Source organism: Meles meles, chromosome 2 (genome assembly GCF_922984935.1).
Source record: "Meles meles chromosome 2, mMelMel3.1 paternal haplotype, whole genome shotgun sequence".
Taxonomy (NCBI): Eukaryota; Metazoa; Chordata; class Mammalia; order Carnivora; family Mustelidae; genus Meles; species Meles meles.
Window position 1 is genome coordinate 28,988,452 of NC_060067.1, and position 25,180 is coordinate 29,013,631.

The 25,180-nt window shown below is 43.5% G+C and overlaps 1 protein-coding gene across 4 annotated transcripts in view; it reads right to left on the reverse strand.

The window, feature by feature from the left end:
- ATP10D (ATPase phospholipid transporting 10D (putative)) overlaps window positions 1-25,180 on the reverse strand; it is a 108,616-nt gene that overhangs the window by 13,865 nt on the left and 69,571 nt on the right. For all 4 annotated transcript variants that reach the window (XM_045997778.1, XM_045997777.1, XM_045997779.1 and 1 more), the window contains exons 11-19: window positions 22,961-23,149; window positions 19,922-20,531; window positions 19,200-19,306; window positions 16,968-17,094; window positions 15,182-15,366; window positions 9,135-9,444; window positions 5,944-6,020; window positions 4,931-5,056; window positions 2,188-2,388 (exon numbers count right to left, since the gene is read on the reverse strand). In XM_045997778.1, the coding sequence (XP_045853734.1) occupies window positions 2,188-2,388; window positions 4,931-5,056; window positions 5,944-6,020; window positions 9,135-9,444; window positions 15,182-15,366; window positions 16,968-17,094; window positions 19,200-19,306; window positions 19,922-20,531; window positions 22,961-23,149 (1,932 nt within the window). The remainder of the gene's footprint in view (window positions 1-2,187; window positions 2,389-4,930; window positions 5,057-5,943; window positions 6,021-9,134; window positions 9,445-15,181; window positions 15,367-16,967; window positions 17,095-19,199; window positions 19,307-19,921; window positions 20,532-22,960; window positions 23,150-25,180) is intronic.

Here is a 25,180-nt window from a genome sequence, read left to right on the forward strand (position 1 = left end):
AATAAAGTTAGACTGATGAAAATAAACACATTTTAAATTTGCGATTTCCTCAAATTTCTGGTTAATTTGGGGGGAGGGAGTAAAAATAACAATATTGAGAGCTTAATATTGCTGGAACTTTTCTCTTACTTGATCCTCACACCATCTCCTTAAAGAAATAAAAGTACAAGGTGCTGTGAAGTGTGTAAACCTGGCGATTCACAGACCTGTACCCCTGGGGATAAAAATACATTATATGTCTATAAAAACAAAAAAATTGGAAGGGGAGGCGAACCATAAGAGACTATGGACTCTGAAAAACAACCTGAGGGTTTTGAAGGGTCGGGGGTGGGAGGTTGGGGGAACAGGTGGTGGGTAATAGGGAGGGCACGTATTACATGGAGCACTGGGTGTTGTGCAAAAACAATGAATACTGTTACGCTGAAAAAATAAATAAATTAAAAAAAATAAAAAAAGAAATAAAAGTACAGGGAAGTTAAATCATTTACCAAGGTCACACACCGCAGGCCGAGAATTGAAACTCAGGCAACACCCATTATTTCTAACTGATCTTGGTCAGTGACTTTAGAACAGTGAGTGCAGCAGAACACACCACGGCAGGTCTGATTTTTGCCTGCCCCGTACTTCTCCCCACTCTCCTTCTTCCCAGTCCTGTCCATGTGATTGAGCTCTGTCCTCAGGAGCAATAAATGTCCCAGACCTGGTCAATGACAAAATGATCTTTCTTATCAAGCCAATTTGAGCTGGTTTCTGTCACCTGCTGCTGAAAGGGCCCTGACTAACGGAGTCCTCCTCTCAAGACTAAGGCATCTGACTAGAATTCGGGGATACCTCAGCTTTGCTCACCTACAGGTGTCTGTAGGGTCCTGGCTTTCCTTAGTCCCCGTGATCCTGACCATGCACTTGGGAGAGCACTTTGAATTTCTGGCCATGGCACAGTGGAGGCAGATGGAGACTGAGGGACTGAACACAGGGACAATGCTCTTTCCGCAACCCCGCGTAATGTGGAGAGCGTGGGCTAGAGATCCAGACTCCCCCACACCGCCCACAAACTCTGTGACACAGTCTCCTTACTGAAGGCTCCTTTCTGTGCCTGACCGTCCTCGTCTACAAGGTGGATAACGATAGCACTTACTAGCAGGGTCGTTCTGAGGATTAGATTTATGTATATCAAGCACTTAGAAGAGTGCCTGGCATATAGGAGACATTCCATAAATGTTCATAAGAACTCTATTAATTATTATGAATTCTGTAGGAGATAAATTAGAAAGAAAAGAGTCGTGAGACAGCCAGCCCAAGTAACCAGCCATCACAATACTCTAGGTAGGAGAAAATGAGGACAGGGAGAGAAAATGAGAAAAGGGGGACAGATATCAGTGATCCATCAGAGGTAGACTGATAGCATGAAGATCAATTAAGCAGAGGCAGGGCCTGGCTTCAGGGCGAGGAAGCCACGCAGATCACGCCATTGTGCTGCAGGAAGAGTAGAACCTGGAGAATTTAATTTCGTCTTCAGAACCAACTAAGCAGGATTCCTATCCTGCCTCTGCGGTTTTTTCTTTTTTAGCTGTGAAATTTTTGGAAAAATTATGAGCCCCTTTGAAGTTCTGATTCTTGGGCACCTGGGTGGCTCAGTAGGTTAAGCCTCTGCCTTCAGCTCAGGTCATGATCTCAGGGTCCTGGGATCGAGCCCCGCATAGGGCTCTCTGCTCAGCGGGGAGCCTGCTTCCCTCTCTCTCTCTCTCGGACTGCCTCTCTGCCTACTTGTGATCTCTCTCTCAAAAAAAAAAAAAAAAAAAAAGAAATTCTGATTCTTTGTCTTAGAATGGGTACAATACCAAGCTCTTACTCAAAAAGTTTTGTGGAGATAAATGAGGCAGGGAGGGTTTAGTAGCTCACACAAGAGATGGCACAGTGAGGTTTAACAAATCCTAGACATTATGAGTTGTAGGGTCGAAATGCCAGATTTCTTCAGATAAGTACCTAAGACCTTTCGGAGTTGTACCTATGTTCACCCAAGAGGCAAGTAACTTCATATCTGCCCCGTCGGCAGAAGTGTTCCAAAAAGCCACAGTAACTTTAAGCAGCCCCAGACGTAGCACACTATTTGAGCTGGACTCGCTGGAACGTGCTCCGGCTTGGACAGTGGATGCGTTTCGGTCTAAGCATTTCTGCCTCAGCACCTACCTCTGATTTCTGGCCACTCTTGTAAAGTTCTGGCAGCTGTAGGAGGGTCTCTGCAGACACATCTTTCTCCAAGACACCATAAATGACAGGAGGGGCGGAAGTGAAAAGGAGGTTGAACAAGATCAAAACCCAGTAGTCAGTCATGGAGGTTCCTGAAAATCCACAAAAGAACTGGTACCAGAAAAGGAGGTTCACATAGGCCTAGGGACACAAGAGGGAATATTTGCGTCTTAGAAACAAACAGCCACATGTGTGCCACGAGCACACAAGCCACCTGCTGCCACGGTCAGCTGTGTGATCCCGGCCCCTCTCTCTCTCTCCCTTAGCAAAATGGAAGACCACAACTTACCTTGCCGTCTTTTGAGGATACGTGTTTTATTAAAGGAAAATACGACATACATATACACACATACATACATACACACGCACACGCCCCTTCCTGTGGCATACGGGTCCGGTTCTCACCCTCTTAACAACTCGGGAATTTCTGTGGCCCCATTTTAAAGATGAGGAAACTGAGGCACAGACAGGCTAAAGAACTTGCCCTAAGTCATCTGTCTCATCAGTAACAGTTGTGAGACAGCTAGTTACACAGTAACAGAGCCAGTGTTCAGACTGAGACACCGCTTCTGCACGGAGCGATCCTAGCCCTGTGCCTGGTACATAGCAGGCACACAACAGATTTTCATCCTCCTGCTTTCTAGGTTCAAGATTACTTTTGAGTGGTGGCAGTGAGCTCGGGGATGAGGAACTTCCCAGGACATGGGCTCTCCCTGCTAACACTGGGACAGTCCCAGGCGAGCCAGCACAGGGGGTCGCCCTAGAGGCTAGAAACATGCATTCCCCCAAGGTTTCCTCCAGTGTTTTGCCTCAGACAAATGGGGTCCATGACTGCTAAAGCTCTGTGCCCTCAAGCAAGGCAGGCCCCAGGAAAGGCCCCTGGACTTAGGGTTAGGAGTTGTATTCAGGGCCTGAAGACACTTCCTACTGCTTTTTTTTTCCACTTTAGGCCATTTTCCTAACCTTTCTGAATTTTGATTTCCTTGTCTGAAAGTGAGAATTATACCACCTCCGAGCTTACTATCAGGATCCAGTTAGAAGGTGCTCATGACCTGTAAAGTGCCTTACAAGTAGGAAGATGGTACTATTGGCATTCCAGATGGGACTGTCGGCATTCTAGACGCAGAGCCATACTTAAGGATAACAGCTACAATCCTCAGCACGGGGTTTCTTAAATCTAGGGACTATGGACACACCCCGTGCCCCACTCCTGCAAACGTATCAATTTGGGGTACATGTGTTTTGGGGAATGAATTCATAGTCTTCATCAGTATCTCAAAAGTCTTCTAAGACCTGAGAACCACAGTCTCGGAAAGACAAGTTACCTGAATGACTTCTGGTACTGGCCTTTTTCTCCATAGTTTACAACACATTCACTGTTTTGCTAGGTAAGTAAGAGGCAGGAGTGAGTCAGGAGAGTACCAGTGTGAACGGTCACCCACGGTGTCACAGCAGGAGACCCAGAGTCCCTGATCCCTGGTCATGGAGTATCTCCTGATACACACTGGCCCACTCTCCAAGGGCACATGACACCCCTCTTCCTAATACTAGTGTTCCTTACTCTTTGGGTTTAATCTGGGCTTAAAAGGAAAGGGGTGGGGTTGGGATACACCATAAGAGGAGCAGGTAGAAAAAGGCAAAAGCGTTTTTAAAAAAAAAATTAAGAGAATCCTCCCTAAAAGTCAGTGACTACTATATCAAGTCCTGGAATTTTAAAAAAGCTTATTGTGCTGCAGGACAAAAAAAGCAAAATGCTCTGCTCACCAAGACACACACACACACATACACACACACACGCACAGATCTAAATTACACATTTTGGAATACATGTAGAATGACCTATTAAGAAGTTATTTTTTTTTCCTAAAGGTGGTATTTCGAAAGAGTGATATAAATTGATGTTCACTATTCACCCACTACCTATGGACCTAAATCTAAGAAATGTGGTCTAAAAAATCATGACATATTTACATAATCACTTGCCTAGAAGGAACTTTAGTGAAGCAATCTAAGGTCATGATCTTGTAAAGGAGGAGACTGAAACTTAAACGGCATGCCAAAGATCAGACGCTAGGACTTCTCATCGAATTCTGCCCCTCGAGGAATGACACAGTCAAAATTAAGTTCTCCGGCCGCCAAATAACTCCCGAGTGCAAATACATTTTACAGGCTTGCTAGAGAATTCTTCATTTGTGAGTGTCAGCCAGCTACGGGCTAAGGCGTGAGCCTGGGTTTTCAGCGGCATCTGCGTCTTCAATATACAACACAGACACCAGTCTGGGGACGGCAGATAGTTTTGGCTAGCTCCTGGAAAATGGAAGCAAACCTTTTCATTCTCTACTGACAGATAGCATTAAACATTTCATAATTCTGCTTGTCACCACCTCTCCATGGAAGGTCAAAACCCGGGTCTTAAATGAACCAGACAGGACTTAATGGGATGGAACAGCACAGGGAACAGGAAATGCCAGCAGAGGGACAAGCCCAGCAATTTGCTGTCATCGGCTGAACCGACATAAGCACGTTCCCAGCTCACTGCCAGGAAGGCAGCAGCAGCGCTCCCGCTGCTCTCGAACATCAGTAAGCCAGGCGCCCTCACGCAGGGCACGTCCTCTCCATCCCTGCCACAAGCAGGATACGAAAGTGAGGAGGGGGAAGGGACAAATTTTCTGGGGCTACGTACCACATTCTTGTAGAAAAAATAGAGAATCATATTGGAGAGTCGCGTGTAACACCAGTGCCCGTGGACCAGGAGGAGCTTGCCGAGATGCTTAAACTGAGCAACGGCAAAGTCGCTGGCCATCACCGCCTGCAGGGGCAACGAGGAGAGGACACGTTCACAATCAGACACGTTCACACAGACGCAGCTCGGCAGCCTGACGACCAGCGGGCTCCCACCGGCCCAATCTGTTGTTGAAACCAGCACAAAACAGAGCAACCCCGAACAAAAACTCATGAACACAGAGTGGTAGTCAGCCTTCCAACATGGCCCCAGGAAACAAGAGCTCTCTTTGGCTAGCAGTGATGATGGGACTCCAGCACATGCACTTTCCCAGAAAGCTTTTATCTGACTTTTGTGCCTAAAAAACTATCCAGCATGCACACCACACACACACACACACACAAATAGGACACTCCCCTCTCCCTCATTCTCAAATATCATCTTCTTCCCTCCCTCTTTAGGTCTGTGGGTCTTTATTCAAATCCTTAGTAGCTTTCTTCAGTGTCTAAAGTCACTCAGTTATTTCAGGGCTAAATATATATATTATTATGATCTAGAGGAGCTATCTATTTTTTTTTTAAGATTTATTTATTTGACAGAGAGAGATCACGAGTAAGCAGAGAGGCAGGCAGAGAGAGAGGAGGAAGCAGGCTCCCCGCTGAGCAGAGAGCCCGATGCGGGGCTCGATCCCAGGACCCTGAGATCATGACCTGAGCTGAAGGCAGAGGCTTAACCCACTGAGCCACCCAGGTGCCCCGAGGAGCTATCTATTTTAAACTGAAGGAGCACACACTCCAACTTACCCAGGAAAACACCCCAATACCCACAAAGTAAATAATAGACACACTTCCTGCATCCCACTCCTGATCTAGCCACAGCCAGCCTCACTCTACCACCGAGGTTTCCCCATGGGAATGCTGCCCTTGGATAGGCGGGTCAAGTTCATGGTACTTGGGCGCATGAAATCCACTCACCTGCATGCCTTCTTGACCTGAGATCCCAATCCCGATGTCTGCCACTTGAATCATGCTGACATCATTGGCACCATCGCCTTCAGGAGGCCGAAGAAAAGGCAAGAAACATAGGAAGGGTAAAGAACAAAGGCAAACTTTGCAAAGCAACAGTGACCACTCACGCAAACAAATCCTTCGACGTTTATCCCAAGTCCGGAAGTTACCTGGAAGCTCATGAAATGGGCATTACATGCATCCCGCTGTCATCAGGAAGATTTCTGAACTCAGTAACGCCTAAAAATCCTTCACGTGAAGGCACCTATCTGGACTGATCTCCCCCTTTTCCATGCCACTCACTCTACTTTCAATTTTCCAAATACCTCTGCTCCTTCGGGCCACCGCACCTGTGGTTTCTGTAGCCTCGGACACCGGCCTCATGGGGCTGGACTTCCCTTGCCCTTGCCCTCAGCTCTGATGTCACTTCCTCTGGGAAATCCTTCTCATAGTCCCGTTACATTAGATGCCTCTTCCTGAGATCCCCGTGCCATATCATATGCACCATATGATATTATGGTTGTTATATATTTCTTGGTCTCCCCAACACATTGGAAGCTTTTTAAGGGGAAGTATTACATTTCTGTTAGTAATGAACACTTATTCCCAACAGCCATCAACCATTCACCTGTTTTCAGTGCCCTGATTTTCCCTGGGAACTTTGAGGCCACATGGTTTGTTAGGATGAACTCAAAAGCCCCAGATTTAGGGTGGCAATTAACCCAGGCCTAGACATTTAGCACCATCTGTTCCCTGGCTCAGAGATGGGTACAAGACTCAACTGATGTAACTGACATGTCCAGGGGTTCTAGTCCCGGGAACATCTGGATCTAGGGGCTTGAAGAACTCATTCATTCATATGTCTATTCAAGAAGCCAAACAAAATACCTTATTCTGATACTTTACTCCAGCAACGTGAAAAGAGCTATCTTTTCACTCAGGTTGCTAATAGGGTAGGATGTAAACCTAGGAATTTGGGGGCTGTATCAGCACACTGAGGGGAGGTGCTACCAGAGACTAAAAATAATCCTGATGAAAACAGAGACTATAAGAGACGGCTGAGCCCTCATCTTGCCATTTTCCAAACTCTGGAGTAGCTCAGAACTGTTAGACCGGTTCTCTCTACCACGTATACTCATTTACTGGTGATCCCGTCTAAAATTAAGACCTTAAGTATCACCCAGATTTATAATTCCCAAATTTATATCTCCAGTCAGTCCCTTATTGCTACATTCCAGACTTTGTATCCAGCTGCCTGACACATCCCTGCTTAGATCTCTAATGGACATTTTCATGCTTAACATGCCTAAGACCCAGCTCCGGATTCCCCTGGCTCCATCTTTTTTATTTTTATTTTTTAAGATTTTATTTATTTATTTGAGAGAGAGAGAGAGTAAGAGAGAGCATGAGAGGTGAGAGAGTCAGAGGGAGAAGCAGACTCCCCATGGAGCTGGGAGCCCGATGCGGGACTCGATCCCGGGACTCCGGGACCGTGAACTGAGCTGAAGGCAGTTGCTTAAACAACTGAGCCACCCAGGTGCCCTCCCCTGGCTCCATCTTGCAGAGACAAGATCTTATTTCCCTTAACTCCTTCTATTATATAACATTTAAATTCATCAGCAAACATTGGCAACTCTTTCTGTCTATGACGTGACCATGTTTCCCCACCTCTTCTACTCCCATCTGGGCTCAAGTCACTGCCAGCTCTTGCCTGAATTATCCCAGTAGCCTCTCAACTGGTGTCCTTACTTATGTCCTTGCACCTGATCTTTACTCTTCAACACAGCAGCCCTGGAATCCTCTGAAACGTAAAGCAGATCATGTTCCTTCTTTGTTCAGAGCCCTCCAAAGACTCCTTATCTCTTCAGATAAAAGCCAAACACTGGGGCATCTGGGTGTCTCAGTTCGTTGAGCATTCGACTCCCAATCTGGGCTCAGGTCATGATCTCAGGGCTTGTGAGTCTGAGCCCCAGGTCAGGCTCCATACTGGGTGTGGAGCCTGCTTAGGATTTTCCCTCTTCCTCTGCCCCACTCCCCTTAAAAAAGAAAGGCCAAAATTTATAATGGCCTCCAGGCCACCTGTCATCTTCGCCCATCACTAACCTACAGAAAACCCTTCCCTTTGCTCCATCTGCTTTGGCTTGGAACATAGTAACTTGGCCCATGGCCTTCACTTTCCCTGACCTCACCAGGAATGTCCTCCTCTCAGATCTCCCATGGCTCCCTTATCATTCTCTTCAAGTCTCTGCCCACACGCAGGCTTCTTAGGGATACTGTCTCTGAAAAACACTGAGGCTAGCAGCCCTCCTCCTGTCCCCCCAGTGTTCTACATCCCCTGGCTCTGCCTTTTTATTTTTTTTAAAAATAGCATTTGCACTACCTGATTCATATTTATGCCTTTTCTGTTTTGTTTCATTTTTTACTCTATGCCTCCTACGGAATGTAAGCTCAAGGAAAAAGTACTTTGTCAATTGTATACACTCTTTTATCTCCACTGCCTAGCAAAATGTCTGATAAACAGAAGGCACTCAATAAATATCTGCTGAATGAATACTTAAATGATTTGTTCATGCCCCTGAATTCAACTCTTCTGAAGGTGGCACTCCTAGACTTGGCAGTTCTAGGATTCAGTACATTGATCCTCCTTGCCTTGGTGGATTTGGTGATCTGACAAGCAACCCAAGGCCCTACCTTACTGTTTTTTCTTTCTTTTCTTTTTCTTTTAAGACTTTACTTATTTATTTGACAAAGAGAAACACAGCAAGAAAGGGAACACAAGCAGGGGGAGTGGGAGAGGGAGAAGCAGGCTTCCCACAGAACAGGGAGCCCGATAGGGGGCTTGACCTCAGACCCTGGGATCATGACATGAGCCAAAGGCAGATGCTTAACGGACTGAGCCACACAGGCGCCCTTGTATTGTTTTCCATGTCACATTCCTACTACACGGTTCATAGCAGGTGGTCAAATAGGCGAGGAAGGGAAAGTGGGGAAGGAGTAGAGAGTGGAGAGTAAGAAGGGAAAAAAGGGAGAAGGAACGTGGGGATGGAAAAGGACAGACAGAAGGATAAACAGGCATATGGGAGGGAGGACAGACAGAAAGCAGCGCCGGATGTGGCAGGAAAGAGAGCAGCGTGCGGCCGGATCCCCTCCCCTCTCACCGATGGCCAGCGTCATCACCCGGAGATGGTTGCGAACCAATTTCACCACCTCGCTCTTCTGCAGGGGGGTGGCTCGGCAGCAGACCACAGCCTGACAGCAGGCAGTCAGCTCCAGGAACTGCCTCTGCAGACTCTCCTGCAGAGCAAACTCCAGGGCCTTCCCGGTGATGATGAGGCCAGCCCGCAGCCGGGAGTCCTGTGTGGCTGGAAGCTGGGACACACCCTTCCGCGGTGACACTCGCTCTAGAGAGGCTGGATTCTTCTCCTGAAGTTCCTTCAGAATTGTGCTCATCAGCCTCTCGCAGGCATCCTTGAGACAAGAGGTCAAGACAGTTAGCCCTAGGGGTCCCTTGATGGCGATATCCAGGTAATTTATCATTGTCATTCTTTAGCAACTGCTGTGTCAAGGCAACCCCGTGTAGTGAGTCATCAGTTACTTCCCAAGCCCTCCCAGCTCTTCCGCAGAGATTTCCATGTCTCTGTGGGCACCAGGTCATAGGATAGAAGACATCTCACGTACAGTGCTATGACTAAAAATAACTTAGAATTTCTTTATTTGTATAATTTCCCTTCTCAGATAGGCACCCTCGAGAGTCCTCTGATCTTTTTCGACCACTTACTACCTGCTTGACTTTAGGCAAATTATGTCGCCTCTTGGAGCCTCAACTTTTTCACGTGAAAGATGCAAATGTCGGGGCACCTGGGTGGCTCAGTGGGTTAAAGCCTCTGCCTTCAGCTCAGGTCATGATCTCAGGGTCCTGGGATCGAGCCCCGCATCGGGCTCTCTGCTCAGAAGGGAGCCTGCTTCCTCCCTCTCTCTCTGCCTCCCTCTCTGCCTACTTGTGATCTCTGTCTGTCAAATAAATAAAGAAAATCTTAAAAAAAAATGCAAATGTCTACACATCATAAGGTCATCGTGAAGAATGGATGAGAGAACACGCGCTCCTTGTGTAGGCAAGGCACGGCATTTAAAGCAATAGTTATTAGCACTGTTACCTTCTTTTGGATTCAGCATTCATTCATTCATTCATTCACTAAGTATTTATTGAGAAACCACTTTATATTAGAAAACATTCTAGGCCCTGGGGATTGACCAACGAGTGCCAAAAAAAAAAAAAATCTGTGCTCTCTTGGAGCTTACATTCTGGTTGAGATGTTGTCAGTGGTGCTGGTCATGCTGGTTTGAATACATTTCTCTACTCTCCTCACCCCCACAGAGTCAGAAGTACTATGAAGATAGATATCATTTTTAATTTACTTTTGAAGCCTTCACAATGCCTAAAAGAGAGTCACATCAGTCACTGAATACTTACTGGATGGATTCTACTCAAGAAGACTAATAATAAAATTATCCAGAAATTACTGTGTCAGGGGATCACCAAGGACAGAACCTAACAAAATCCAGGAGCCCTGAATTTAAGTTTAGACGTTAAGACTGAAAGAAAAGAAAAGAAAATACCCAAAACTGAAAGTTTATTCATAAGGGAACCCCTCACTCAGAGGTCATTCACTCTTATTTCAAATGCTACTTAATCAAGTATTTCTCAGCCCACGACAAAATCAAATGGATTGAGAAGAAATAGATATAGATACGTAACATGACACAAGAAAGATTTCATAACTACAGAAGCCTACACACAAGACCTCCAATGTTATTTTTTAAGATTTTAAAATCTTAAAGAGAGCACAAAGAGAGAGCACAAGCAGGGGGAGAGGGAGAGGGAGAAGCAGGTTCCCCACTGAGCAGAGAGCCCAACACAGGGCTCGATTCCAGGACCCTGAGATCCTGACCTGAGCTGAAGGCAGACACTTAATCGACTGAGCCACCCAGGCGCCCCAGAATTTCAGCTTTAAAATGGTGCTACCCAGCAACCTGGACGTTAGGAACAAATCTGACCCTATACAACTCAAAAACCTCCTAGGGAAAGTGTATGAGGACAAAGACAAATGACAAGCCCTTTATATGCTCAATATTATAGCAAAAAATTATTTTTGAAAACCTTCTAGAGTTTGGTTACATTAAAATGATACATTTAGAAGGTAACACAGCCTGACGTCATTGAAAATCAGCGTATCAACATGAGATGATACTGAAGGTATACATTAAGTGAAAAAATACAATACTACAAATACAGCCTTTGCATGCTCGTAGTGCATAGAATAAAGTCTTGAGTGGTTGCCCTCCAAAATGTAAACCTAAATTATCCATAGTTTTATGATTCTAGATGTTTTTATCCCTTTGAATATATATTTCGTTTATAAATTAACATTTTCATTTTAGAAATATGTATAATACACACACACACACACACACACACACTCTCAATGTCCTTATTTGTAGATTCTCTATGTGTGAATTCACTTACTTGCTAAAATTGATCTGGAATCCTATAATCAGTACTTGTAGTGTTTTGTGGTCATTTGTGGACATGCACAGAGAGAAAAATTTGAGTTGTGTGATAGGACCCCAGCTGAAATCGAATGAGGAGATGCTCCGTCTTCTTAACGTCAGCTCCCATACTGTAAATAAGTACCCTTATTGGGTGATACCTTTTCTTTTCCTTCCTTTTCTTTTTAAAAAATTTTATTTATTTATTTGACACAGAGACACAGTGAGCACAAGCAGGGGAAGCAGCAGGCAGATGGAGAAACAAGCCCCCCACCAAGCAGGGAGCCCAACAGGGGACTCGATCCCAGGACCCGGGATCATGACCTGAGAAGAAGGCAGACACTTAACTGACTGAGCCACCCAGGTGCCCTGGTGACACATTTTCTGTATGTTTCTTTTTCTTCATTTCATCATTTAAAATGGTCTCCAAGCCTCGTGCAGAAGTGCCACTGAGTCGTCCTATATATAAGAAGGTTGTGATGTGCCTTGCAGAAAGAGGAGATAAGCCTCACGCAGGCCTGAGTTATAGTGCTATTGGCCATGAATTCAATTTTATTGAATCAACCATACATATATAGTAAGTTGTTGTTAAAGAGAAACACACACGGAACAAGGTTATAAACTGATTGGTTGACAAAACAAAATGTTGCAACCAAAGGCTTATGGGAACCTATGCTTCCTCCGGGGGTAATAGTTCCGTATTCACTAATTCAGTGTTTAGGGCAACTTTATAGAATTTAACTCCATGAATAATGAGAATAACTATAGATAGATAAATACAGGTTACATAATACATAATACAATACAAAACACACGTGACACGTTTTCAGCGGGGGGTACTTAGACAAGTCACAACCTTTTGGAGTTTCAGCCTATAAAAATGAGGATAATTTTATCTGATCTGTCTACTTGTTATAACTGCCAAGGAAGATCTCATATGAGAAAGTCTCTTATAACAGGAAAATAAAGAGTTATTATCTCAGGAGAAAATTTTAAATGAAATCATAAAAATAAACCTCAAAAAATTAGATGATGGATCCTGAAAGAGCTTTAAGTATCACAAAGCAGTAAATGATCCATGATATGGGGGCCGCCTACATGGCTCAGTTAGTTAAGCATCTGCCTTAGGCTCAGGGTCTTGGGATCGAGTCCCATGTCCGGCTCCTGGCTCAGCCTCAACCAGGAGCCTGCTTCTCTCTCTTCCTCTGCCCCCTCCCACCCCTGGCTCATGCTCACTCTCGCTCTCTCTCTCTCTCTCTCAGTTGTGCTATCTCAAATAAATAAATAAAATCTTAATAAATAAGTTATCCAAGATAGGATTGTATTAACCCCGTCCTGAAAAAAAACCCAAAACTTTTATGAAAATGGAAACTGTGTAAAGTTTATAAGTGGCTACATTTATTGTAATCCAACTTACAAATTTAGGAATAGGAGTTGATGGAAATTCATAAAGCTGAGTGACTACACTAAAAAAATGACCAGATGTTCTACTAGTTTCCAGGTGGCCCACTTAGAATGTCACAGGCATAATTTCTTCACTAAGTGACAAACCAGGTTCAACGATCTTTCTTTTTTTAATTCTTAACATCTCCTGCTGGAGAGGAAGGAGTGGAGGAAAAAAACTAATAATAGTCACTGAGCCCCTACTATGTGCCTGGCATTTTATATACTTGGACTTGAATCACCACAAAACTAAATTACGTTCACTGTGTACTGTTTAATTATCTGGAAAATTCACACAAGGTGGAATAGCTTTCAATAGTAAAAAAATTTATTTTTTGCACTTAGAACAGCCCATAGTGGATACTGCAAAAAGACTTCTTGAATTGTTAAGTTTTAAATGCCTCTAACTATAAATTATATGTTTACAGATAAGTTCTGCAATCCTAATGACTTTACTGCTCACGAAAGCATCAAAATCAAACATCAAGAATTGACTTTTCTTTTTTAATGTTCATTAAGCCCCTTTTCTCTGCCAGGCACTACATGTTTAATTTATAATCTACATTTTCTCATTTCATGCCCACAACAACCCTACCAAATAGGTATTACTCTTACATCACAGGTTAAGTAAAAGGCCCAGAAGAAAACTCCCCAAGGTCACATACCTGATCACAGGCAGGCCAAGCACATGAACCTGGGGCCTACCAACCTTATAGCACAGCCATTTTATTTATCTTTCTATTTTTTTTTTTATTTTTTAAGATTTTATTTATTTAGGGCGCCTGGGTGGCTCAGTGGGTTAAGCCTCTGCCTTCAGCTCAGGTTGTGGTCCCAGGGTCCTGGGATCGAGCCCCGCATCAGGGTCTCTGCACTATGGGGAGCCTGCTTCCTCCTCTTTCTGCCTGTCTCTCGCCTACTTGTGATTTCTGTCTGTCAAATAAATAAATAAAATCTTTAATTAAAAAAAATTAAAAAAAAAAAGATTTTATTTATTTATTTGACACAGAGAGAGACACAGCGAGAGAGGGAACACAAGCAAGGGGAGTGGGAGAGGGAGAAGCAGGCTTCCCACTGAGCAGGAATCCCAATGCAGGGCTTGATCCCAGGACCCTGGGATCATGACCTGAGCCGAAGGCAGACAGACGCCTAACGACTGAGCCACCCAGGCACCCCTAGCACAGTCATTTTAGTGACCAAAATGACTAATGACAATTTTCTTGTGTTCAGCCCCTGCTGATACTGGAGGCTGCCTAGTGATTTTGGTTATGGCTCTCTGGGCCACAGACAACTGCCAAGGAGACCTCATTCTGTGTTGAATAAGGAAAATTCTCTTTCCTTAAAATGTATGATCTGGTTAGGTATTGGCTGAGGCCCGACCTTAAAAACATGGCTAACCAAACATGGCAGCCTGTGACAGAACCCCAAGATGGGATCCAGATGGGAAACTCCAGAGGATTTCTGAAAGGCAGGATGCTGCCAGAGAATGGATGTCATTGATTAAGTCTGACTATTGAGGAAGGAGGGAGGAAGGTTTTCCAAGCTAATTAAATAACATGCACAAATCTCAGAGAATATTACCATATTGGAAAAACTTTTTTAAAATGCCTGTTTAACTGATCAGAACACTTGTGTTAGAGATTAATGGGGGTGAGGCAGGATAATTTAAAAAATAAGGTGGATCCAAACCTCTTAAATTCCTTCTTAAGGAAAAAAAAAAAAAAATTCCCTTCCCTGAGAACAATTTGAAATGCGATATTCTCAACAGCACCATACCTAAGAATTACCACTAGAGGGCATAATTATCCCGAGAGTCCATTTTTGTAATTAACCATAAATATATTAAAGTGTTCAACTGATTTTGATAGAAATAACCACCTCCACTTGAAATAGAGGTATAGTCCTGTCCCAGAACTTGATATATTTTGCCGTTATGGGCTAAATCTTAAATCCCTGGAAACTGAATATGGGGGAGGGGAGGCAAATAAAAAATAAGACGCAACGTTCTTTAGCAATAATTCTTTTGAATCATGTTTAACCATGAAGCCTTTAGAAGGAGTACGGTACCTTCCCAAGTACAAGGTAGGCTGCTAAATAGAAGACATGATTATCCAGCTAAGGGTTACTGGGGGTTTTTTCCTCCCTACAGTCATCCAATCACAAACGCTCCCCTGGCTAAGAAAAAGGAAAAGGACAGATTCAGTCTCATTATACGTACTTTACTCTGGGTATTGAGGATAAAGAGTTTGTCATCCGCCTCCAGGAGTTTGCACGCATAAGCTATGTTGACAGCTGTCTCCTGCTTGTCCCCTGTCAGCATCCAGATCTTGATGCCGGCTTTCTGAAGGGCCTCGATGGACTCAGGGACTCCCTCCTGCAGACGGTCTTCAATGCCTGTAGCACCTAAAAGACAGCCGGATGCAAAGGGCTTGTGAGAAATCAAAGCCAGCAGAAGCTCACCTGGGCTATAATGGAACTCTGTTAGCGCCATCCTGAGCTACACACGGTTCCAGTAGCTTCCGGGCATTCAAAGCAAGTGTGAAGACCCAGCCAAAATCATATACAATATCATATCTGGGGAAGGAAGCCTTAGGAATCACTGAGCTTATTAAACTTACTTATTCTCCTTTTGGTTAGCTTCCCTCTCTGTAAACTGAGGAAAGCTCGTAGTTTCAGTTACTTATGTAACTTTGCTCTATAATTTTATAATTCTGTGGTACTCCTGACGGTAAGGCAGGCGTTTGAGGAATGCCCTTGCCAATAAGTTGCTTATGTTATGAAAGAGCATTGAAAATAGATATTACAAGTCTGCAAGTCCCTTTTCTAAACCAACGGGGGCCAGATAAGCTTTGGAATTTGAAAGTTTTTCAGATTTTAGAAAGGTAATGTAGTGCATCTAGGTTTTTGAAATATCCGCTAATGAAGCATATTAAGATTTCTGTAGCAAAATTTATAATGTTTGTACTAATTAGGATAATAAAGACTCATAAAATCTTATCAAATCAGGACTGATTTTATAGCCAAATGCATTCTGGCCTTAAACCCACAGAGCATTTTTGAGTTTGGAATTTCAGAGGAAACGTGGACCCGTACTATGGACACTGCACAGAGAAAGGACACAGATTAGTTATCATCACTCTTCTTGCTCCATACGAAGTGAGATCCTTGTTCTTCTGTGAACCAGAGGAATGGAGCTCAGAGACAGGTCTCCCGGTATGTGAGCACTCAGATTAGAGTTTAAATCTCCAGACTCTTGAGACGGGGGGATTCTCAACCCTGGCTGCCTCTCAGCCTTCCTTGGGGAGCTTTTAAATATACAAACGCCCCAGCCACATGTCAGATCAATGGAATCAGAACCCCTGAGAATAGTTTAAAGTGCTGCAGGTGATTTCAGGATGCAGCTCAGTCTGGACAAGAAGTGTCCGCTGTGCATTCTTTAGCTGCAATCAGGACATAAGAGAAGAGAAAGAAACAAATTTCATTGGTCCAATAGTAGGCCCAGAGTAAAGAACGTCAGCCCTGGAACTAGGCAGATTTGAGTCTCCCTCCAGCTCTGCCAGCTAGTAGCACGGGACTTTGAATGGGTCAACGAACTGCTCGGTGCTCTAAAGTTTCCTCTAAATATGAGAGATTTGACGTGCAGATTCGAAAGACTGCACATTTCAAGCACTTTAACCAACGCCCGGGAAGAAACTTCAACTGGATGGCCTCTGGAACCAGGATATGTATTTGACTTGATATTCTATCAGGTTTTAAATGATCTTCTTAAAGATGACCACCCTGATCCCACCATAAATGACGTCTAGTTTACTACAGTGGAAAGCAGAATGAAAAGAATTAGAAATGGGGTACAGATCAGACTGGACAGGGTGGAGAACTACTTGCTCTATCAGATCAAAGTGGTGGTGTGTGGGGGGCAAACCACTGGTGAATGACTTTAAACTGAGAACTACCCAGTGTTTTCCAAAGTTCTCTATTTTGACCATACAAGAGAGTCTACCTACCAAGTAAAGTGAGCTTGTTCTCCAACCTCATGGCAGATTCAAGGAGTAATTCTTCCCTGTGGTCAATGCTGGTTTCAGCTAAAAAATGGTTTCTTAGCCACTCTGTGTATTCAGCGTCACTCATGACCTGCAGTGCGGGGGAGAAAAGAGCTATGAGAAAGGTCATATCGTCTTGCAGGATCCTGCCAGGACCGACCACTAGGTAATCCAAGCTTAGACCGATCCAAGCTAGGTAATCCTGTCTTCATTCCTCATGCCACAAGCTTTCTGAGATCAAACGACTGTAACACTGATGATGGATGGCCCCACTAGCTCAGTACCTCTCGGAAATCCTAGGCATCATATATGATGAAAAGGGATTAATTTAATTAAGCCAGGGACTATGCTATTGGAAGAGGTCTCCACTTGGTAGTTAAGTCTAGAAAGATCTTAACGGCACAGTGGAGAAAGTGGTGTCAGGACTGCTCAGTTCCAAGTATTAGGGGGGCAAGCAGCACCACCGGTATCTTCTGATGATTAGTTTACGGGGTAGTTATTTGAAAAAGTTAGAAGAGGGAGGGAACCATACATGTGAAACAAGGAAGGACTCTTCCAGAAGAAATTCAATGGAATTCCTGGAGAAGGAATCCATGGTACATTTTCCTTCTTTAGGTTGCCATAGAGAGAGAAATCTACATTTCAAGTTTCCCAGTGGACCTAGGACGAATCTGATATCTACTGGGCTGCATTTTTTTTTTTTTTAAATATTTTATTTATTTGACAGAGAGAAATCACAACTAGACAGAGAGGCAGGCAGAGAGAGAGGAGGAAGCAGGCTCCCTGCGGAGCAGAGAGCCCGATGCGGGGCTCGATCCCAGGACCCTGGGATCATGACCTGAGCTGAAGGCAGAGGCTTTAACCCACTGAGCCACCCAGGCGCCCCTGGGCTGCATTTTTATCAGGGGCAGGATCATTCCACTTGAAAAGGTAGAACTCTCTCCTTTTCCTTTGATCTTGAAACTTTCGATGCAGCTGGTTGACTAAGTGTTGACTAAGAGTCTGCAACAGATCCCAGGTGCCCTAAGGCAGATCGTAAGAACTAGAATTTGGTGAAGAAACAAGAGATCCCTATGTTTGCCTTAGGTTCTAGTATAGTCTCCAATTCAGGCTTCCAGGAGGAAATCATAATGAATTGCAATTCATGCACTGAGACTTTGAATTGCATGTATCTACCTGTCTTTTATACTCATTGGAGCTCAGAATGACAGAGTGAAATCAATACTCTGGCTTCTAACACAGCAAAAAAATTAACCACAGGGTTTAGAGGGAGAGGAAGTGGGGTGGGGGAGTGTTATAGGGAGAAGAGGCAAAGAGGTGGCAAGATGAATTTCTTGGTTCTTTTCTAGCATTTCCCTTCCATGGGCTTGTCGTTCTTTGTTTCATGTTCTTCTGTGTTCATCAAAGTCTCTGTTACACCTCTACAGCTAACTCCCTTCCCTTCCCCGTAAGACAGCCTTCTCTTGTCTCAACCCCCCACTCGACTCTCTCATTGCAGCTGAGAAGCTTGACTTGGTCAATACCCAAGCCGCATCCTACTGGCATAAAAACGTGACCGATTCACTTGAAAAGGGCTCCAGGTCTGTTTCCCCCATGTCTTCAGGGGAGGGTCTGGTAATCTAACCCCTCAACTCCTTGGAGTTCTGTCTTCTTCCTTACTACTTCAGTGTTTTAGAAAGCATACACAACATCTCAGGATTATTCTCAACAAGAGAATAATCCATACTGATATAACATTTAATAAAATTACTTGGATTGATAGATAAAGACTTATGAGCATGTAAGGAAAAATTGTGAGACCTTTAGGGGAAAATTAAGGCCAGTCTCTGGCCTCATTCTTTCCAAAGAACATTTAATGCAGGGATGATATTTACAAAGAGGGAAAAGAAAGTAGGTCTAGGGACTTGTAGATTTTTATTTCCAGCCACACTGCAGCTAACATACTAAAGCACTCACAGACACACTGAAACAGGGGAGAACTCTGGAAACAGAACTTTCAGGTGTCCTTCTGGCAAAACACTGAGAACAAACTCCAACCAATCAATGCATATGGAAGCAGACGCTGTGAATAGAGAGCCTGCGATCCAAGAGCTTCCCAACCGTGCGGATCAGGGTTTGATGCATGCTCGACCCCAAGCAGTGAGGGCCACCCGAGCGAAAGAATGAACACGATGGGCCCGACTCCAGTAGCCTCACCTTCTTCGCTATACATAAAGTGCGTAGGCCCCGTCTGGCATAGTCATCCAAGTGTTTCTGGGTTTTCTCCCTTATTATCATCTGCTGTTTCTCCAGACTTGCTCCATCTGAAATAATTAACAAAACAAGTATTCCCACCAGTCTGCCCAATTACAGAGATGTGTTTACAAACCATGGTATAGTTTCCAACCCACAACAAACAAAAGACCTTGTAGTTTTGAATCCCAAATGCACATTTATAAAAGGGACCCTGAATAAATCTTTCCCGTGTTCCCTTCCTCCTGGGAAGAGGCAAGTACCAAGCACTTAATACAAACACCGTTCCCACACCATCAATGACAATAGTAACAAGAACCGTCATCATTCTAGCTGCCGTTCACAGAACACTTGCCAGTGGGGCGGCACTGGGCAGAGGCTCTATGTGTAGTGGACACGGTATGCCATCAAACCTCCAAGGAACCTATACAACAGGTAGGCCCCTCCCCATTTGTTGAACACAGAAGAGGTAGGTAACTTTACCAAGATACCGCCGATGACAGAGGCCAGATGTGCACCCAGGTCTTACATGCATTCTCACCAAATCCTAGGCAGCTTCCCCCATTTACAAAGTGCAGCTGATCCCCAAATATACACATGTTTCTCTTTATAAAACCATCGAGACTGGCCTTTCGATCACTGAACCGTGCATATACCCTTCCATGCTCTGCGCAGTATGAACTCACCCGGGGAAGCCACCGAGAGCAACTCCATGATGACCGAGTCAGCACCCTTTGTATACACCACGACTTGGTTGGAAAGGGGGTGCCGAACGACCACAGACATTCTTTTTCTTACGGAGTCGAAGGGCAGGATGTGTAGGAGTTGAAATGTTAATGGCCCCAGAGCGGCGAAGTCCACCACCACCTGCTCTGGGGTCCGGGAGCGTAAAGTGCACTGGTAAGCCCTGGCCGCATACACCAAGGCCGCTTCATCGGGGCTCTCCGCCTCGTAACACAGGGTGGAGGTCAAGGGCTGTCCAGGGGAGGGTGCGGCCTCGCCCTCCAGGAGGCCAGGATCACTGTTCTGTTTCTCTGTATCTGGAGGGCAAGGAGAGTCCCCAGAGCCCTGGGGGCACTCGCTCCCGTGCGAGGCCTCTTCCTCCACTGGGGAAGCTAGTTTCATTCGATTAAAGAGAGAGAGTCTGCTCACAAAGGCATTTGGGACCCCAGAAGAGGGCTCTTTCCCACCAGCCAGCAATGGTGAACTTGATCTTCGGACAGACAATCTCTGGAAGAGGTTTTTAATCTCTTCCAAGGACTTGATAGGCATGCCACTAAGTGAGGAGAGCCCAATCTAGGAGAGAAGATGCCAGAGAGTCTCAGTAATACAATAAAAAAAGCAGTAGATAACAATGTTAAAGTCAAACCAGGAAAAAAATTAGACAAGGAAAGAGTTACCACTCTTTAAACAGCCAGGAGCCTGCTTCACACATAAAACTGCCTCCTGAGCAAAAATAAAAATGGCCATAAGAAAAAATATGTGCTAATGTTGATGGCATTATAATTTCTACAACCATTCAGAAAGAGATGTGACAAACGATAGCAAAACACAAAATGCTACTATTGCTACCAGTGAGCATTCAACATTAGTGTTTCCTAATGAATAACTTAAAATATAGATAATCCATAATATTTATTGTGTACATCCTAGCAATAGCAATTTAAAAACAATAAGCCAATTAAGTATTCAAAAATAGCAAAACAGCAATATCTTCTTGAATATTTTAAAAATAAAGTTTAGAAAGCCTATGGGGTGAAACTGGAAAACCTATAAAAATGTAAAAATTGTGTGAACAATATAAAATTTTTTTAAATTGTGTGAACAACATAAGAAACAAGTTGAGCAATAATACACATTCAAAACACTGGAAGAAAGTTAAGTCAAACAATTAACAAGATGGGGCGCCTGCGTGGCTCAGTGGGTTAAGCCTCTGCCTTCAGCTCAGGTCATGATCTCAGGGTCCTGGGATCGAGCCCCGCATCAGGCTCTTTGCTTGGAGCCTGCTTCCCCCTTCTCTCTCTGCCTGCCTCTCTGCATGCTTGTGATCTCTGTCAAATAAATAAATAAATGAACAAACAAGATGGGCTTTTTTCCCTTTCCCCCTCCAGATTCTATAAGAGGTTGTTACTATGACTTTTTCTGTTGTCTTAAAAAGGCCAGTAAAGAAACTGACGTACATAAGAATTATCAGCAGAAATTATCACTTATCAGCAGAAATTCACAATGAATGGGAGTCTCTATTATAATTTCTATTACAGAATTTTTTGTAATTTTTAGCCTGATGTTTTTCTAGCTCGTAATATTTACGTGATTAAATGCAGAATTTAATATTAATTATGAAGGCCAATTAGTTAGATCCTAAAATTTTGTCATTCAGAAATGCCCAAGATATTTAAAGTTTTTTCCTAAAAATTATTAATCTTCTGACAGTTGGAGAGACACATGTTGGCCAATTTTCACACGTATCGGAACTCAGAAATGAAAAGAAACCAGCACAGGTGAGGTTTCATCTTCTTTGTAGATTCTGTTTAGCTCCTTATTATTCATCGTCTCTGTCATTACCTCAAAATATCATGAAGCTTAGGCTCTTCTACCTGTAGAGACCTTCTTTCAGACCACAGGGTATTATATTCTTTAGGGATAAGGCGACAGTATTTTTCAAACAAAAAACACCAAGAGGTGCCTACTTTGGAAACAGATGTATGAGAAAAATTATCACATGAAGAGAAAAAAAGAACATCCAGTGCTTTATTCTCTAATTACATAATCACTTTCTAAAGAGAAACTCTCTAGCCGAAAGTCTTACAAAAGCACAGTTTTCTGATCAAATAAAAGCTTAATTGGAAGTAAGTTATTTTTATGTTAAAGTTGACCACCTCTGAAGTTGCTAAAAGAAAATGATCTGATGGAAAATTAAAATGTAATTGGGTTGCATCGCAAATTGAATTTTAAGTGGATATGTGCAAAAGGGAAGAAAGTTATACACAAGGAAGCTAGCACAGCGTGGGGTGAATCACCGGTCTTTAAAACAAGTTCTTCTTTTTAATTGAAAATGAATTTTTCCATAAATTCTAAACTGTAAATTGACTTTTTCGATCTAGCTTTTGTGGGAACTGCAGCATCTTGATACATTATAAATATATTGGATTTTAAATTAGGTTAGAACTAATTAGAACTAACCCAACTGGTACAGGAAAATGGTACATTTTCATTAAACATAATAATGAATCCGATACTTTATATTTTGCTTGACATAATGCATATGATGTGGCAAGTCTCAGAGGCCTCGAAGAAGCTTCAATTTGGTAAAGAAACTAGGCAAAATGAACAGAACCCCATTCTGTTAGAGCTGTTCTCATCAGCTATCCTTCTAGAGGCAAAACAGTCGAACAGCACTGAGCCATACTTCATGGGTTCAAATCTCACTTCCCCCACAAATTGGCCCTGAAATCCCAGGAAGATTACTTACCTTCAATTATAAAATGGGGAATAATGGAGTACTATTACCTGATTTATGCGGTTATTGGGAGGGTAACATGTTAATACCAATAAATCACTTAGAATATCGTAGTTACAGAGCAGAGATTAAGTGATGTATGTTAGCTGGTATTGTTATTATCATTTAGCATTAATTATTATCCACATAACAAGGCCAGTATAAGTACATTTAAACCCAAAGTCCTCCTCTGGAAAGTAACCCTTGCTTGTATTAGAGACCTTACCTTTTGTCGGGGTTGGTTGGGAGCAGAAACCACTACTGTGTTGCAAATTGCCAAAGCAATAAAGAAGTCCATGATGTACAAGGTCTCCAGTAGTGGATCTGGGATCGTGTCATCTGGTGGGGTAAAAAGCTGCGGTGTAATCTGACTAAATTTGTCCAAAAGCCTGGTGTCTGGTACCACATCTGTTTCCTGAAAACCCAAGAAGACAAAGTGTTATTACAGTAAGTATCTAAAACCGTGAGCTTTAAATTTACAGGAGAAGTAGTTTTATAAGCAGAATCTATGAACCTGTGATAGTAAAGTTTATTCTCCTAAAAAAGATTTAATATATATGGTGCCACGGGAAGTGAGAATAGGAAAATAACAGACACACACACACACACACACACACACACACACACACACAAAGGGAAAATCCAGAATGCATAATTCTGATGGAGAGTACCCTATTAACTTAAACTCGTCAAGAGACAGGAACAATGCCTTCCACCAAAATCTAGCTGAAATATACAGTTGCCACAGCATCCAAAAGCAACTGACAATTCATCCAACAACCGAGGAGTACCCACTCTTTTTGGTCAGGACATAATTCATACCATGTTATTTTAACAAAATATCTTCTGGTTTGAATCACTACTATTATAATAACAAAAGCAGAAACAAGAGGAGAGCCTCTCTGAGAAAAACAGTAGGAGCAGGGGAACACATTCAAAGATCATTACTAGTAACACGCTCAAGACAGTAATGAGGGTTCCCCCAAGAGATTTCTGATCATCAAATACATTCGGCAACTGTGCCCTCCTTTTAAAGATCCTGAGCACAAATTAGCTCTCAGAAGTTCTTCTGTTGCACAAAAATATATCCATTTTGTTTAACACAGTGCTTCTCACGCCTACTGAAGAGTACTGATTTTAACAAAAGAATGTTGTAGTAGAAATCTGTTTATAATCCGGTAACATGTAGACAACTGCTTTAGAAATTTTTCAGATGAGCCAAAACAGGGACCATCTGCTACAAATCAAGTTTTCACAAAAGCAACACTGTATTCTAGAGGAGCCGTGGATGTAGTTGGTTGGCAAAGCGAACTGACTGCCGGAAAGCCAGGAGAGGTGATTTAGAGGTGGGAGTAAAATAGGGAGATGTGAGACGTGTGCGTTTAGACTCAAAAGACCACGGCTTGTATTTCATGCTTAGCAGTTTGGTGAGAACTAGCATAGGCTTAGTAAGAGCATGGGATGAAAATCGTGTGGGCTTGGTTCAGGCCCTAGACCCACTGGACACTAGCTGGTGGCCTCAGGCAGCTTGTTCAACCCACCAAGCTTCATTTCCCTCTTCTGAGTAATACTAAAAATAACACCTGTGTTACAAGGCAGCTGTATAAAGTGAGTGAGATAATGAGATGATAACCAGCACAACAGGAATCTTCAGGCAGGTTACCAGACTCACGATGGGTCCACACTATCTGCTGCCACAAAGCATTTTTTTTTAAGATTTTCTTTATTTCAGAGAGAGAGAGAAACAGAGAGCATGCATGAGTGGGGGGGAGGAGAAAGGCGGAGGGAGAAGCAGACACCTTGCTGAGCAGGGAGCCCGATGCAGGGCTCAATCCCAGGACCCTGAGATCATGACCTGAGTCGAAGACAGATGCTTAACCCACTGAGCCACGCAGGCGCCCTTGTCACAAAGCATTCTTAAAATTTCTATCTAAATACATCACCATCTACTGTAGTGTGATGTTTGACTTGGCAACATCTGAATTTTATTACAGTTTGGTGGAGTTTATCATAGGCCCCAATAATCTGATGGCTGTTCGCTAATGACTCTGCCACAGTAACTTCACGAATCTCATGTACGCAGTAACACTGAGCCAGTGCCTGGGCCCTCAGTTCTTCGGAGAACAATCCTTTCCTCAATGACCTCCTTGCCAGGGTGAATAAAAGTCTGAGAGACTTCTTTCTTACTCAGTGCTTAGTCAGCCAAGGGATGACTGGGAAACTCGTTACATGATATTTATCAAGGTCTCTGATTATACTGTCATCCGGGGCTTGTGAGAGTCCATGGGTTGGAAAATGTTTCCAGAGATATCTGTCTCAGAATGTTAATATACAATAAGTCAAAAAACCAAATAACAAAAAACCCAACTTATTTCAGAATGGAACTCTAAGAAATATTTAAATCAAACAGGTTTCTTCATTGCAGCTCTTCTCAGAGAGTTTAATG